Below are 14,512 nucleotides of genomic sequence, written 5' to 3'. Positions count from 1 at the left end.
TACGGTGGATGAATCTTTAACTCGATGTTTTGAGTGCTCAAAAATGCAATTGAAACAACTGAACGACATGTGAGAGCTCGAATTGTCGTGCAGAAGAGTGATACGTCTTCGGACGCTGGTTTTCCTGATTTCTTAAAAGATAACTGGCAAACAAATGGTTGTGTACCACTCAGAATTTATTGTTTTGCGTTGTTCTAGTGGTATGATTGCGACATGTCAATTTTTTCCAAAAAAAAACAGGCAACCATGCGTCGTGCGTAAATAACATTTGTAAATTCGACTCATCTAGATGCACCCATACATTCGACTGCTCTTTACTTTCGGGGTCATACGCGTAAACCTACGATTTATCACCTGTCACGACATTGGCAAATAATAGAGGTAAACGATGTCAGCTACCTCACCTGCCAACAAAGGGGAGTCCTATCGTCCGATAACTTTCCTCCCGCCAGAAGTGAATACACTTGAGGCCTTGCTACTCCTGACCTTCACTCCCCACCTGAGATTAACAAACCACCAGCATGGATTCCGAAAAATGCACCGCCACAGCACTTAGCATCAAAAAAGCCCAGATAGTTCATGGCAGACCAGAAACTACCATGTGAGAGCATAATGAACTCCTCTCTAAGCAGTTCCTGCTGAGATGCTTTCCCAGCGGAACCGTCTCCTAGGAAAATCAAGAGATCAATCATACTTACACAGTACCTCGACCAGACTTTGGACGGAACAAACTTCCTGAGACTTGAAGAAACTGCCGATTCGATTGTAGTATTTTTAAATCAACTCACATATTTTTCATTGTTGCTTTCCAATTCTTGGTCAAGTTCTTTCGAGTTTTCAATGGAAATTTGTTGGTTATTCTCATTGCATTTATGAGGGCATTGTTTGTTGACTGCGCAGTGGTTAGTTTTCGCAACAGCTCATTTGTGGTCAACTTGTTGTTTAAATTTTTCTATATTTATATTTCCAAACTTGCAATATTGCATGACAAGAATCTGAAAACATAAATTAAACTTGTTATGTAGTTAAATCTCTGCTTTTCGTATTAAAAGAACTTACATTAGTTTTTGTCATTTTCCACAGCCGATTTCACACTAAAAGACTTCAGCTCGTGGTCATAGACTTGATCCGCTTCTTCTATGTCAATGTTAACAATGAATACGCCCAGGTCTACCATCGATTTCAAAAGTTCCGTAAATAGATTGCAGCAGTCTTTCAAAACTTTTTCATGTATACGAGTATAAACATCATTACCTTTTTTCGAGAATCCTGTAATTTGTATTGTCATTCCTGGTTTGAGGTAGCAAAAATTATCCAGTAATTTATCGTTGATATAAAACACGTTTCCATAAAATCTTTTGTAAATACGTTTTTACCATACCAATATCTGTTATTTATTTGTTGTAATGTTTCTAGGGGTCTTTTAACGAATTGTTTTAGGGTTTGCAAGAAATTTTCGAAAGCATATGCTGAGAATGAATTCAGAAAACCGCAGGATTGAACGGAATCCACCAAAGGTGTACGAAGTAATTAAGCATTTGTTTTATTTCTTTTAAATTGTTTGCATAGGTTTTTTGTGACGAAAGCAATGCATTGCACAGCGCAACAAAAAAGTGATAATAAATACGGTCAGATACAATGTCTTTCAACGCAACCATTCCCGTGTAAAGTACAAACTGTCGGAACTGTACTGTTTTCCATCTTGCAATTTCATCTAAGCTTCGTGGTTTTCGATTAAATACGTTGGATATGTAAGGTATGTACCTTACCAAAGTTTTCGACAGTGTAATTTTCTGTTGCTTTGTCAACTGATATCCCACATTCGGACATTTGGGCATTTTAGCATTTTTCTTACAACTCCAAGAGCTAAAAGGTGCATTGGTTCAACAGGAAAAGTGGAGACCATTCCCACACCTATTTCTTCGAGACACGATTTTTCCATTTTTTATGATGGCCCACGCTATTTCTTGCAGCAAATTCATCAACAGTTCGAAGATTTTCCGACAATGTACTGTATATTATTGTATTGTTTATTTTTTCACCCACTTGTTTGCACTTGCTGCATCCTTGAAAAGAGTTGTGACTCACTGTTTGGCTGGTAAAAGCTCTTTCTGGGGCATCGCAAAGAAAACACCGCACTTTTACTTTAATTCTTTTGCCATTGACTTCCATTCCATATTGCATTAAGATTTTTAGCTCATAAGCAAAATCGTGTAAATTATTCATGTCTGCCGGTTTCTGTTTGTCTTCACCAATCAACATCACCTTCGTATTTCTTTTGTGATGCAATTTTGCCAATATAGGCCACAAGTTTACATTTGAGCTTTTGTACAAAGATAAACCGTCAATACCGGCATCGATTTGAAATTTATCAACGTCACTAGATGCTTTTCTATATGCAAACAATTTCCTGGCGCAACAGTTCTCTATATGCAGGTCGCTTGTCGTACAGAAATATTCTCCGAATGCAATATTTTTAACAAATCATCGAAGCAGTTCCTTGTGACCTTATGACGCTCAGTCCACATTTTCAATTAATTTGTCAAAATTGTTTTGTTGTGAACTTTTTCTTTTTCAATAAGTTCCACTCAGACAATATTGATGTCAAAACTACAATTCACCGCATCCTCTTCAGAGTCACTAGCAACATTTATGTTTTTAGCCATTCCGTAAAATTCACTTTCTTCGTTTTAATTAGTCTTTCCATATGCATTTTCGAGAACATATTTTTATTTCTTTATTCAAAATTTTAACACAATAACAAACGAATTTTTAAATTAAAATAGCAGTTCATCTAAACACAACCAACTTTCTGCAAATTTTCTTCAAATGCTTTGTTATTTTGCTTAGTCACAAACACATACAGGGTGAAAAATTAATAAGCAAAGACTTTACGAAATAATGCAAATATTTCTTCTTCTTCTTAATTGGCGTAGACACCGCTTACGCGATTATAGCCGAGTTAACAACAGCGCGCCAGTCGTTTCTTCTTTTCGCTGCGTGGCGCCAATTGGATATTCCAAGCGAAGCCAGGTCCTTCTCCACTTGGTCCTTCCAACGGAGTGGAGGTCTTCCTCTTCCTCTGCTTCCCCCGGCGGGTACTGCGTCGAATATTTTCAGAGCTGGAGTGTTTTCGTCCATCCGGACAACATGACCTAGCCAGCATAGCCACTGTCTTTTAATTCGCTGAACTATGTCAATGTCGTCATATATCTCGTACAGCTCATCGTTCCATCGGATGCGATATTCGCCGTGGCCAATGCGCAAAGGACCATAAATCTTTCGCAGAATTTTTCTCTCGAAAACTCGTAACGTGGACTCATAAGCCTCTGCACCATATAGCAGGACGGGAATTATGAGCGACTTATAGAGTTTTGCTTTTGTTCGTCGAGAGAGGACTTTACTTTTCAATTGCCTACTCAGTCCGAAGTAGCACCTGTTGGCAAGAGCAATCCTGCGTTGGATTTCCAGGCTGACATTATTAGTGGTGTTAATGCTGGTTCCTAAATAGACGAAATTATCTACAACTTCAAAGTTATGACTGTCAACAGTGAGGTGAGAGCCAAGTCGCGAGTGCGACGACTGTTTGTTTGATGACAGGAGATATTTCGTTTTGCCCTCGTTCACTACCAGACCCATTTTCTGTGCTTCCTTGTCCAGCCTAGAGAAAGCAGAACTAACGGCGCGGGTGTTGAGGCCGATGATATCAATATCGTCGGCATACGCCAACAGCTGTACACTCTTATAGAAGATGGTACCTTCTCTGTTTAGTTCTGCAGCTCGAACTATTTTCTCCAGGAGCAGGTTGAAGAAGTCGCACGATAGGGAGTCGCCTTGTCTGAAACCTCGTTTGGTATTGAACGGCTCGGAGAGGTCCTTCCCGATTCTGACGGAGCTTTTCGTGTTGTTCAACGTCAGTTTACACAGCCGTATTAGTTTTGCGGGGATACCAAATTCAGACATCGCGGCATAAAGGCAGCTCCTTTTCGTGCTGTCGAAAGCAGCTTTGAAATCGACGAAGAGGTGGTGTGTGTCGATTCTCCTTTCACGGGTCTTTTCCAAGATTTGGCGCATGGTGAATATCTGGTCGGTTGTTGATTTTCCAGGTCTGAAGCCACACTGATAAGGTCCAATCAGTTTGTTGACGGTGGGCTTTAATCTTTCACACAATACGCTCGATAGAACCTTATATGCGATGTTGAGGAGGCTAATCCCACGGTAGTTGGCGCAGATTGTGGGGTCTTCTTTTTTATGGATTGGATCTTCATGGTCCGGCAATGGAACGTCTGCTCCATCGTCATCGATTGGGTAATCGGGTTCTCCTTCTCCTGGTGTTGTGCGTTCACTGCCATTCAGCAGGCTGGAGAAGTGTTCCCTCCATAATTTAACTATGCTCTGGGCATCAGTGACTAAATCACCTTTGGGGGTTCTACAAGAGTATGCTCCGGTCTTGAAACCTTCTGTAAGCCGCCGCATTTTTTCGTAGAATTTTCGAGCATTACCCCTGTCGGCCAGCTTATCAAGCTCTTCATACTCACGCATTTCGGCCTCTTTCTTCTTCTGTCTGCAAATGCGTCTCGCTTCCCTCTTCAGCTCTCGGTATCTATCCCATCCCACACGTGTAGTGGTCGATCGTAACGTTGCGAGGTAGGCAGCCTGTTTTCTCTCCGCTGCGACACGGCACTCCTCGTCGTACCAGCTGTTCTTTTGCTCTTTCCGAAAACCAATGGTTTCGGTTGCAGCTGTACGTATGGAATTTGAAATGCCGTCCCACAGTTCCCCTATACCGAGTTGTTGACGAGTGCTCTCAGAGAGCAGGAGTGCAAGCCGAGTAGAAAATCGTTCGACAGTCTGTTGTGATTGCAGCTTTTCGACGTCGAACCTTCCTTGTGTTTGTTGGCGTGCGGTTTTTGCTGCACAGAGGCGAGTGCGAATCTTAGCTGCAACAAGATAGTGGTCCGAGTCGATGTTAGGACCTCGGAGCGCACGCACATCTAAAACACTGGAGACGTGTCTTCCATCTATCACAACATGATCGATCTGGTTGGTAGTTTTTCGATCCGGAGACAGCCAGGTAGCTTGATGAATCTTCTTATGCTGGAATCTAGTACTACAGATAACCATATTTCGGGCCCCGGCGAAGTCAATCAGCCTCAACCCATTTGGGGATGTTTCGTCGTGGAGGCTGAATTTACCGACCGTAGTGCCAAATATACCTTCTTTGCCCACCCTGGCGTTAAAGTCGCCAAGCACGATTTTGACATCGTGGCGGGGGCAGCTCTCATAAGCGCGCTCCAAGCGCTCATAGAAGGCATCTTTGGTCACATCGTCCTTCTCTTCCGTCGGGGCGTGGGCGCAAATCAGCGATATGTTGAAGAACCTCGCTTTGATGCGGATTGTGGCTAGACGTTCATTCACCGGAGTGAATGATAGTACTCGGCGACGGAGTCTCTCTCCCACCACGAATCCAACACCAAACTTGCGCTCCTTTATATGGCCACTGTAGTAAATGTCACAAGGACCTACTCGTCTCTGTCCTTGTCCCGTCCATCGCATTTCTTGGACGGCGGTGATGTCAGCCTTTATTTTTGCGAGGACATCAACCAGCTGGGCAGCGGCACCTTCCCAATTAAGGGTCCGGACATTCCAGGTGCATGCCCTCAAATCGTAGTCCTTATTCCGTTTGCCATGGTCGTCATCAAAAGGGGGGTCTCTCAATGCAAATATTTACTTACAAATAATATTGCATCACCTTGTATTTGTTGTTTACATATTGTATTGTACCGTTTTTCATGCACTTACTTGATTGTAAATATTAATGCAGTAGAATTTAGCCGCATAGCTTACCTTTATGCATTACCTTGTGTCGAAGAATTCTACATAGAGTTTTCTTTGAGATTTTATAATATTTCTCTCGACCAATCGACTCGAGCCTTTTTATCGATCCACAAATACAAAGTAGATGTGGGATCCACCCTTAACAATTTTTATACTCTTGCAACCAGTTGATACATAGAAATAATCACTGTAACGTGAAAAGTTGAAATCCGGTTGACTGTCTGTTTGTCCGTCCGTCCGTCCGTGCAAGCCGTAACTTGAGTAAAAACTGAGATATCTTGATGACACTTGGTAGGCAGCTTTCTTAGTAGAAAAAAAAATCGAGTTCGTAGATGGGCGTAATCGGACCATTGCCACGCCCACAAATCGCAATTAACCGAAAACCTATAAAGTGCCATAACAAAGCACTAAATGAAGATATAAAACTGCAATTTGGCACAAGGGATCGCAGCAGCCAGTGGCACCTGTGGGCAAAAAATTTTAAGAAGTGGCCGTGGTTTAACATATGTATCTCCTAAACGACTAAAGCTACAGCAACGAAATTCGCTCAGCACGAATATTACAAGATCTTCTACTGATAGTGTGAAAATGGATGAAAACCTCGCTTACTCCCCATATAACGGTACTGTTCAAAACTACTAAAAGCGTGATAAAACAAAAATAGCCGCCGGAATGGTATGACAAGGCTTTATAGTGGCCGGTGTAAAAATTGGACGATGGGCGTGGTTACGACTAATCGAATTCGATAAAATTTTCTACGTGACATTCTTTTCATATTTTTATGTTATGTTGTGAAAATGAGTGAAATCGGACAATAACCAAGCTACTTCCCATATAGCACAGTTTTAAATTCTAATTGATTATTTTTCTTTCCATTACACAAATCAAGAAGCAATTAATATAACGTGATTAAACTTTGCACGAATATACTTTTGGTGTATAGTATGCCACCTTACGACCAAAAATTGTTTACAACCAAACAGTTCAAGATCTTAGGTACCGAATATTTATACTACGGTACCTATAGTTGACTTTCGATCGAAAATGTCGGTCAATGTGTGATACATAATGAAATTATCAGATAATCGTTCACTTATGGTATGCCTGTATGTCCCCCATATACCTAATATACAGATAATCGAACTTCCGGGTGACTTTGTACCGCATATATCGGCCAATATGTGAGATATCTCAATGAAACTGAGCTAGCGTGTTTTATTCATAACAGTGTATCTTTGTGCCTAAAATAGATAAATTTGAGCGAAAACTTGACTTATGTATACACATAATAGTATGTAGTATTGGGAAAAATAGATAAAATCTTGTCGATACTACCCCAACTTTCATATACTACATATAATGGTTTTCGTTTTTCTACCAAACCTTATACATCTGTCAGTATACGTAGGTTGCTATATATATTTCTGGCCTAATAATGTAAATAGGCATATTTATCAACGAAAATGTTTTTTTTTTGTTTTTTTTTTTGTCGATTGCTGTTTTGTTTCGGGCTCATACGCATAGATCCACGATTCGTGGATCGATCTTATAAACGTCTTTCGAAGCACCGCGATCGTATTTTTTCAGCATTTCTTTACACCAATCCACACGAGCCTTTTTTTGAGCGATTGTCAAATTGTGTGGGATCCAACGAGAACAAACCTTTTTTACGGCCAGGTGTTCATGCAATATCGAATGTATGCTGGTGGGAGAAATGCATACCTCTGCATAGGCATGCCTCTATCTGAAGGTATGTTACATGACGGTCTTGCATTATCAGTTCACGTAAGGCATCGATGTTTTCTGGCACAACGGCTGTTTTTGGACAACCTTCACGGAATTCGTCTTTGAGCGAGCGTCGGCCACGATTGAATTCGTTGTACCAGTTTTTCACAGTGCTATAGGAGGTGCTTCATAGCCATAGAAAGATTTTAGTTCATCGATGCACTCTTGTCGTGATAATCCACGTCGAAAGTTGTGAAAAATGATCGCACGAAAATGTTCACGAGTTAATTCCATTTTTTGGCTGAGATTATTTTTTTAATTCCCTGTAAATAAAACAATTCACGATTAAATGACAAAACGTTCTGAGTGATATTATGCTAAAAAATGTCAAACTTTCCAATGGAAATGTCAGATTGCACCTGGCAACACTTAGTGTTGCCCCAGGCCAGAATATATTAGTGTAGGAAATATGTATATAGTGTAGTAGTGTAACCAATTAAAAAAGACATAAATTCGGTTTGGAAAATTATTTTTATTCATTTTAAAGTACAAAATGTGTGAATATAATCATAAATTCAGGACCAATTCGCTTTTGCTCGATATGACCACCTTTTGCCTTAACTATGGCCTTGAGACGGTCAAAGAACGAATCGCAAGCTGCCCGAATGTGACTTGCCGGTGTTTTGGCCCACTCACGGACAATGGCTGTCTTCAGCGCCTCGAGACTGGTGTATTTCTAACTTCGGACCTTGCTCTCCAAAATGGCCTAGAGAGAATAATCCATTGGATTCGCATCTGGTGAATTCGAGAGCCACGACCACAAACGTAATGAAGTTCGGAACGTAATGTTTCAGCCATTCTCGGTTCACTCGCGCTTTGTGAGACGGTGCTGAGTCTTGTTGAAACGTCTATAGTTTGCGACCGAAATGTTTGTTTGCCCAGGGCTTCAAAGCAGCCTCCAGAACACTTTCCCGATAATAAGTCGCATTTACTTTGACACCAGGCTCGATGAAAACAATTGCAGAGCGCCCATCTCAATTGGAAAAATTTTTTCGTCAGAAAACATAATGTTCGGAATTTAACCGTTTTCGGCCAAGCGAAACAACTGCTTCGCTCTCTCAAGTCTTACTTGTTGCTGCTTCGGTGTGAGAACATGGGCCTTTTGGAACTTGTAAGGCTTGACCTTGAGCTCATTTTTCAATATGCGTCGGATGCTGCGGATATTTTCAGTTGTTTGGCCGTTTGATTGGCACTTCGTCGTGGATTTCGCTCAAGTCGCTTCTTCACTTTCCGAACCATCTCACGTTACGTTGCAGTCTTTTGATGACCACCTCTATGGCGTTTTGCGATGCTACCAGTATCATTGTAACGAGTGTTGGTGCGATAAACAAAAACTTTATTCACATTAAGGTGTTTGAGCTCACAAACTGCTGGCTGTGATTTTCCAACTAAATATAAAGCAATCACACTATTACGTTTGAATTCTATCGCTGATCACTCTTTTTTGCGTTCACTTTTGTACACTTGTGAACAATACTCTGAACTGTCATTTAGCACATTTATAAACCGCTGATTCCAGTGCGGCAGCTGCGCGAACGGTCTGAAGTTGGTTCGAGTGCCGGACCCTGTATATGTTTATATAAAATTGTTTGGATTTCGATCCTCAGATTTACATTTTGCACCAAAAAGTATTTTCCTGGCTTTGATTCTTATAAGTTTCAAGAGTTTGAAAGGTTCGGTTGCTCCCGAACTTAGCCCGTCCTTACTTGTTTTTATATGTATTAAGTTCATCTGTTCCTTGTTGTTAGTTAATCCACGTCAAATTTTCGAGATTTTATTTCGTTTTCTTGCTGACACGAATATTTTAAAATATATATTAAATATTTTTGAACCGTTCTGGGTATATATACCATCAAAAATGTCAAACTTTATTATAAAGTTATAAGTTATCAGATTGCAACACAAGGGTTTCAAAATCCCGAAGTATAAAGACAGTCTACATATGCTGTGACATTATTTTGCCACTAAAACTACGAGTTTGTTCGGTAGGGTAAATAAGCTCTTGAGTGTAAGCGTGTATATGAGTAAAGATATTATTAATAATATATTATATAATAAAAAAGTTCTTAATATTATTAACTTTATACATGCACAGATTTTCCATTTCATAACAAACATATTCAAAAACTTTTTCATATAATGTTTAATAATAATAAATAATAAAAATAAAAATACTCTCTTTATTCTTTTATTTTGACATGCGGTGTTTTATTTATTTTAATATGTTTTCTACATTTTTAATTTTACATTTTCTCGAGACGAAATGAAATGTGTTAATTACATATATGTATGCCCTTTTGCCAAACTTTACTTTATGCAGAAATAAAATGTATATAATAACATACGATACTACTAATATTATCCTATTATAAATTTGTTAAAAATGTAATTCAACTTTTTTCAAATTTGCTTACAATTTGAGCATGCTATTTCGCATATAGATACTTTCCCTACTGGAAATAAACAATAAAATGGCAACTTCCGTTTTATTAAATTATTATTATACAACAATAAAAAAAACAATTATTTACTTAATTGCATATTTAAATAAATATTTGTGCGTCAAGTTCTTAATACATCTACTTTTCAAATTACTGTTTATAGTTTTTATTTACTTAGTCAAAATAAAACTTTTTTCTTAATATTAAATAGTTTAAATACGTATTAAACACATACACATAATTTATAGTTAATATATTTCAAAATATCTTGGTATATGATTAAACTGTTACCTTTACGAGAATACACTTAACATTATGGCTAACGTGAAAATTTCTTATTTCTTTTTATTTCTACATCACCAAATGTTTGAATTATTTGCAAACAAATAATGGTTACTAATAAAACACATAACGTCCGCGGCATCATCACCAATTTGTTATTGCAAAATTGAATTGTTCACTGAAATTTTTAAAATATCTGTAATACAATTTAAAAAATTCAAACACGCCATATATGAATATAAACGCACTTTTATTATATTCTATAAATGAATATATTCCAGAATGCCATACGCACAAATCTGTCGCTGCATAAATGCTTTGTGCGCTATGAAGATGACTTTGGCTCCTTTTGGATGGTAGACGACAATGAATTCGTGAAACGACGCCATTTATCGCGCGGCCGTCCACGCAAATATGAACCGTCGTCATCGCCTAAGACCAATTCGCAAACGTCCGTTAATGCTACTGCCGACAATGGCAACAACACTAGCCGAGAAGCAAGTGGCAACAGTGATTCACAACAATTATTGAATAGGCAACAAAAGCAGAAACAGCGCAATATGCACAGTTTCGGTGGTAGTCAGGTGTCTGGCCACTGCATCAATGTAGATTGTGATAGTGTCGGTCGTAGCGTTCAAGGTTACCATGCTGCAACGGATGCTGCTACTCCAGTAATGGCAGCTGCAATTGATGCCAAACAAGGCGACGATAATTACTCTAATAACAACAGTAGCAACGTTATTAAAATTAAGAGTAGAAATAATAATAATAGCAGCAACAAAAACAAAAACCACAGTATTATGGATATTAATAATGGCGATCATGACGGCATTGATATCTGCGAAGGTAGCCAAAGACATATAAGCGATTTTTGTAGCAATAAAAAAATAGCGAAATTTGATACTCAAAAAAATTATGAGATGCCTAATGATAGTAATCTACTTTGCATCAACAATACTTTAATTGGTATTAACACATTTAAAAATTTAAGTATGCTTGCAACGACTGGCAACAAAGTCGCTAGTGCTAGTGGTATCAACATCGTCAGTGATGGCGTCGCCGCTGTCGATATTGATACCATAATTGCGGTGAACAACAGTGGCGATGGCATAATTGGAAGCAATCGTATCGGTGCCAGTATCTATGGTGATGTCGGTGTCGTTACTGTTGATGCTGTAAATAATTTAAATGATGTTGCCGTAGGTGTTGGTGATAACGGTACCGACGGAATTTTCTCTTGCAACTATCAACCGCAGTAAGAGTATTAATCAAATAAAACAATAAAAACCAAACCTTTTGATGTTCCATAGTTCATATCATTTATTATATCCAGTTCTAATGAGTCATGTACATACATGTATACACAAATACTTACGAGAATAAGTACATATATCCGTATAACATATATATATTGGAATAACTGTATGTATATGTGTACATATGTAAGGTGTACATTAAACGGTAAGTAGCATGCATGCGCAGTGTAAATTGTACACATCTATAAATATCAGTATTGTTATGCAAAGCTTAATGAACAAAATATAGCCAACACAAAAAAACGTTAACTTTAGTTGCACTGAGAATGCAATTGCACAAATAAAAACTTCCATATAAGAACGTACCTTTGGCCGGTCAATTTGTATGGCAGCTATATACTATATGCATTTCCGACAAATGAGCAGTTTCTTGAAAGGAAAAGGGCGTGACGTAGATCTATTTCTCAAAAATCCAGCGACTAGTTCGCGAGATGGCTAAATCGACTCAGTTCGTTCCGCTGACCACTTATACAAGTATATATACATTTTATAGAAGCTCCTACGTTTCCTCGGTCCAGTACTATTTTTGATTTTACTGCTACTACTTTACTTCTATAAATAGGGTATATATATGTACTTATATATTTAATTGCTCAATATAAAAAGAGGCGTTGCATTCCGAATGACTGTCAGAATGTTCGTGCAATGAATATTTTAAGTGAAAGTTAAGATATCTTAATGGAACTTGGTGCACGTATGCCTCTGTATGTATTGTACTTAATGTACTTACATATATTTTTCAAACCACTAAAGCTGCATCAAACAAACTCGTTGATAGCAAGTTCTTCTAGAATCTCCTCTTTTTATACAGTATTAAATCAGATGAGTGTGATGTCCCCTATCCTTCATGAACCTAATATATGGATTTTACATTTATGGTATGACTTTATGGCATAAATAATATATCGGTCAATATGTGAGGTATGTGAATGAAATTGAGAGATAGACTTTCTTTCATAATAGTGTGTCGTATCTTGTGGTGTTAAAATCGGTTAACTAGTTTAGAATTTGGATGAACCGTGCAGTGCTTAAGTACCATTAATTAAAATAATTATAAGAAAGACATAACACCTAAATTCATTTCTGTTGTGCCTCCTTTCGAGGCATGTTAATGCAAGATCATTAAACCGTCTTAATTTAGTACTGAATAATTTAACCATCCTTAGGTCTTAATAAAAAACAAGTAAAAACTAAAGTACAACCTAGAAAATTTACGTTACCGTGCCACTTCATACATTACATTAGAATCCATGAGTAAAATGTAATGTACCTGAAAAAAATCGCCCTGGACGAATTCCTTTCGTTTTCGTTTAAGCCAAAGACAAACAAATCAGGCAGACTTATCTATTTATAGTTATAAGCTCGATAGATATTTAGCATTTTTCCCGCGGCGTTACCTAAATAAGATAAAGTTTATTGGAATAGAATATTCGAACGATCAGCATAGATTTCTCATAGTCTAGACTTTAGACCCTTCCGCAAAAGTGTTCATTATTAATTTAATCTGTTACTGATTGTCTGCAATCAACCCAAAAGAAACTTCATTTGAATTTGTCCAAAGTATTCGTAATACCTAGGAGCCCTGAATAGAACTATTGCTGAACTCTTCTACTTATCATCCTAGGAGTTGCGACCAGATTGCAGTTATATAAATTACATTATCGTCCTGTTTTGTACATCACTTTACCAACAGCCAAGCAACCACCACAAATATTTTACTTAATTTATTGTAAACTATGCAACTAAACTTTTCTTATTACACAGTCATTGAAGATGTTTGCATATTTTCATAGCAAGTAAGGTACTGAATTATGTAAACAGTTTACTCTTCATGGAACTACTGACTTCACTTTTCACCCACAACACGACCCTGCCACATATCTATTAGTACGTAATATAGAAAAGTTCTGGAAAAGGGTTTTGTAATAATTATAGAGAAAGTTTTGAAAAACGCATTAAAATAGAATTTATCCCAAAATCTTGTTCCTCCTATGATTACCATTGAAAATATATGGGAAATGGATGGTTATCATTATTCATTATATTGAAAAACTTATTAAAGCCCCTTAATGATTAGTTAATCGAAATTTTACATTAAGATAATGATTTTAATAAAACTGGAAAAAAGGGGGGGGCCGAAAAAATTACCAATTTTCTGAAAGGAAGAGTTTAACCACAAAATTTTTTTTAAAAAAATTAAAACCCCCAAAATTTCACAAAATCAAGAAGTTCATAGCTTTTTTTTTATTCTCTTTTCTAAAGGCCCCTTTCAACCCCTTGGGCTTTAAAGAAGTATTTTTTATCCTTTTCCTTAAAACCCTTGCAGAACTAATAACCCCCGAGTTCATCAAAATCAGAGGGCAAAAAGTTTTTAAAGATAATCTTTTTACTTTATCAAGTTTTTTTTTTAAATTTTTCCCGACCAGGGGAAAATTAAAAATAATTATTCAAAAAATCAAAATTAAAAAAAAATTTTTCTTAAATGTGTTTTGAAATTTTTTTAAATTTCAGCATTGTAAAACCTTTTTTGTTTTAGACGTCCTTGCGACCCAGGGCCCCCAGCACCCGCTCAAAATTTTAGAGGCCCGAATTTTCTAATTAAAAAAACTGAAAAGTATTTTTGATAAAAAAAATTTTTGACAACTAACCCTAAAAGATTTTTTATACTTTTTTTTTTCAAAAATTAAATTGACTAAATTAAGAAAGGGCGGATCATTTAGGAAAAAAAAAGCGATTTTTTTAATTTTTTTTTTTTTTGCAAAAAAACCTAAAGAAAATTGATCAAAAATAGTTTTATGCCCTTTTATTTTTTTAAATTCCACCCAAAATATAAGGGAAAATCCATGTTTC

The 14,512-nt window shown here is 37.4% G+C and overlaps 1 protein-coding gene and 1 long non-coding RNA gene across 19 annotated transcripts in view; one reads left to right on the top strand and one right to left on the bottom strand.

Annotated features, from left to right (window-relative positions):
- The window catches only part of LOC126766097 (putative uncharacterized protein DDB_G0282133), a 154,438-nt gene extending 142,787 nt beyond the window's left edge, over nucleotides 1-11,651 (top strand). For all 18 annotated transcript variants that reach the window (XM_050483868.1, XM_050483867.1, XM_050483878.1 and 15 more), the window contains one exon: nucleotides 10,628-11,651. In XM_050483868.1, the coding sequence (XP_050339825.1) occupies nucleotides 10,628-11,605 (978 nt within the window). In that variant the 3' untranslated portion in view covers nucleotides 11,606-11,651. The remainder of the gene's footprint in view (nucleotides 1-10,627) is intronic.
- LOC126766267 (uncharacterized) lies at nucleotides 9,803-10,694 on the bottom strand. The gene is made up of 2 exons (XR_007668797.1): nucleotides 10,595-10,694; nucleotides 9,803-10,524 (listed from the first exon to the last, which is right to left on the bottom strand). It is a non-coding gene; the product is annotated as an uncharacterized LOC126766267 (long non-coding RNA).
- Nucleotides 11,652-14,512: the final 2,861 nt, after the last annotated feature.

Source organism: Bactrocera neohumeralis, unplaced genomic scaffold, assembly GCF_024586455.1.
Source record: "Bactrocera neohumeralis isolate Rockhampton unplaced genomic scaffold, APGP_CSIRO_Bneo_wtdbg2-racon-allhic-juicebox.fasta_v2 cluster11, whole genome shotgun sequence".
Classification (NCBI taxonomy): Eukaryota; Metazoa; Arthropoda; class Insecta; order Diptera; family Tephritidae; genus Bactrocera; species Bactrocera neohumeralis.
This window is presented reverse-complemented; position numbering and strand designations above follow the sequence as displayed.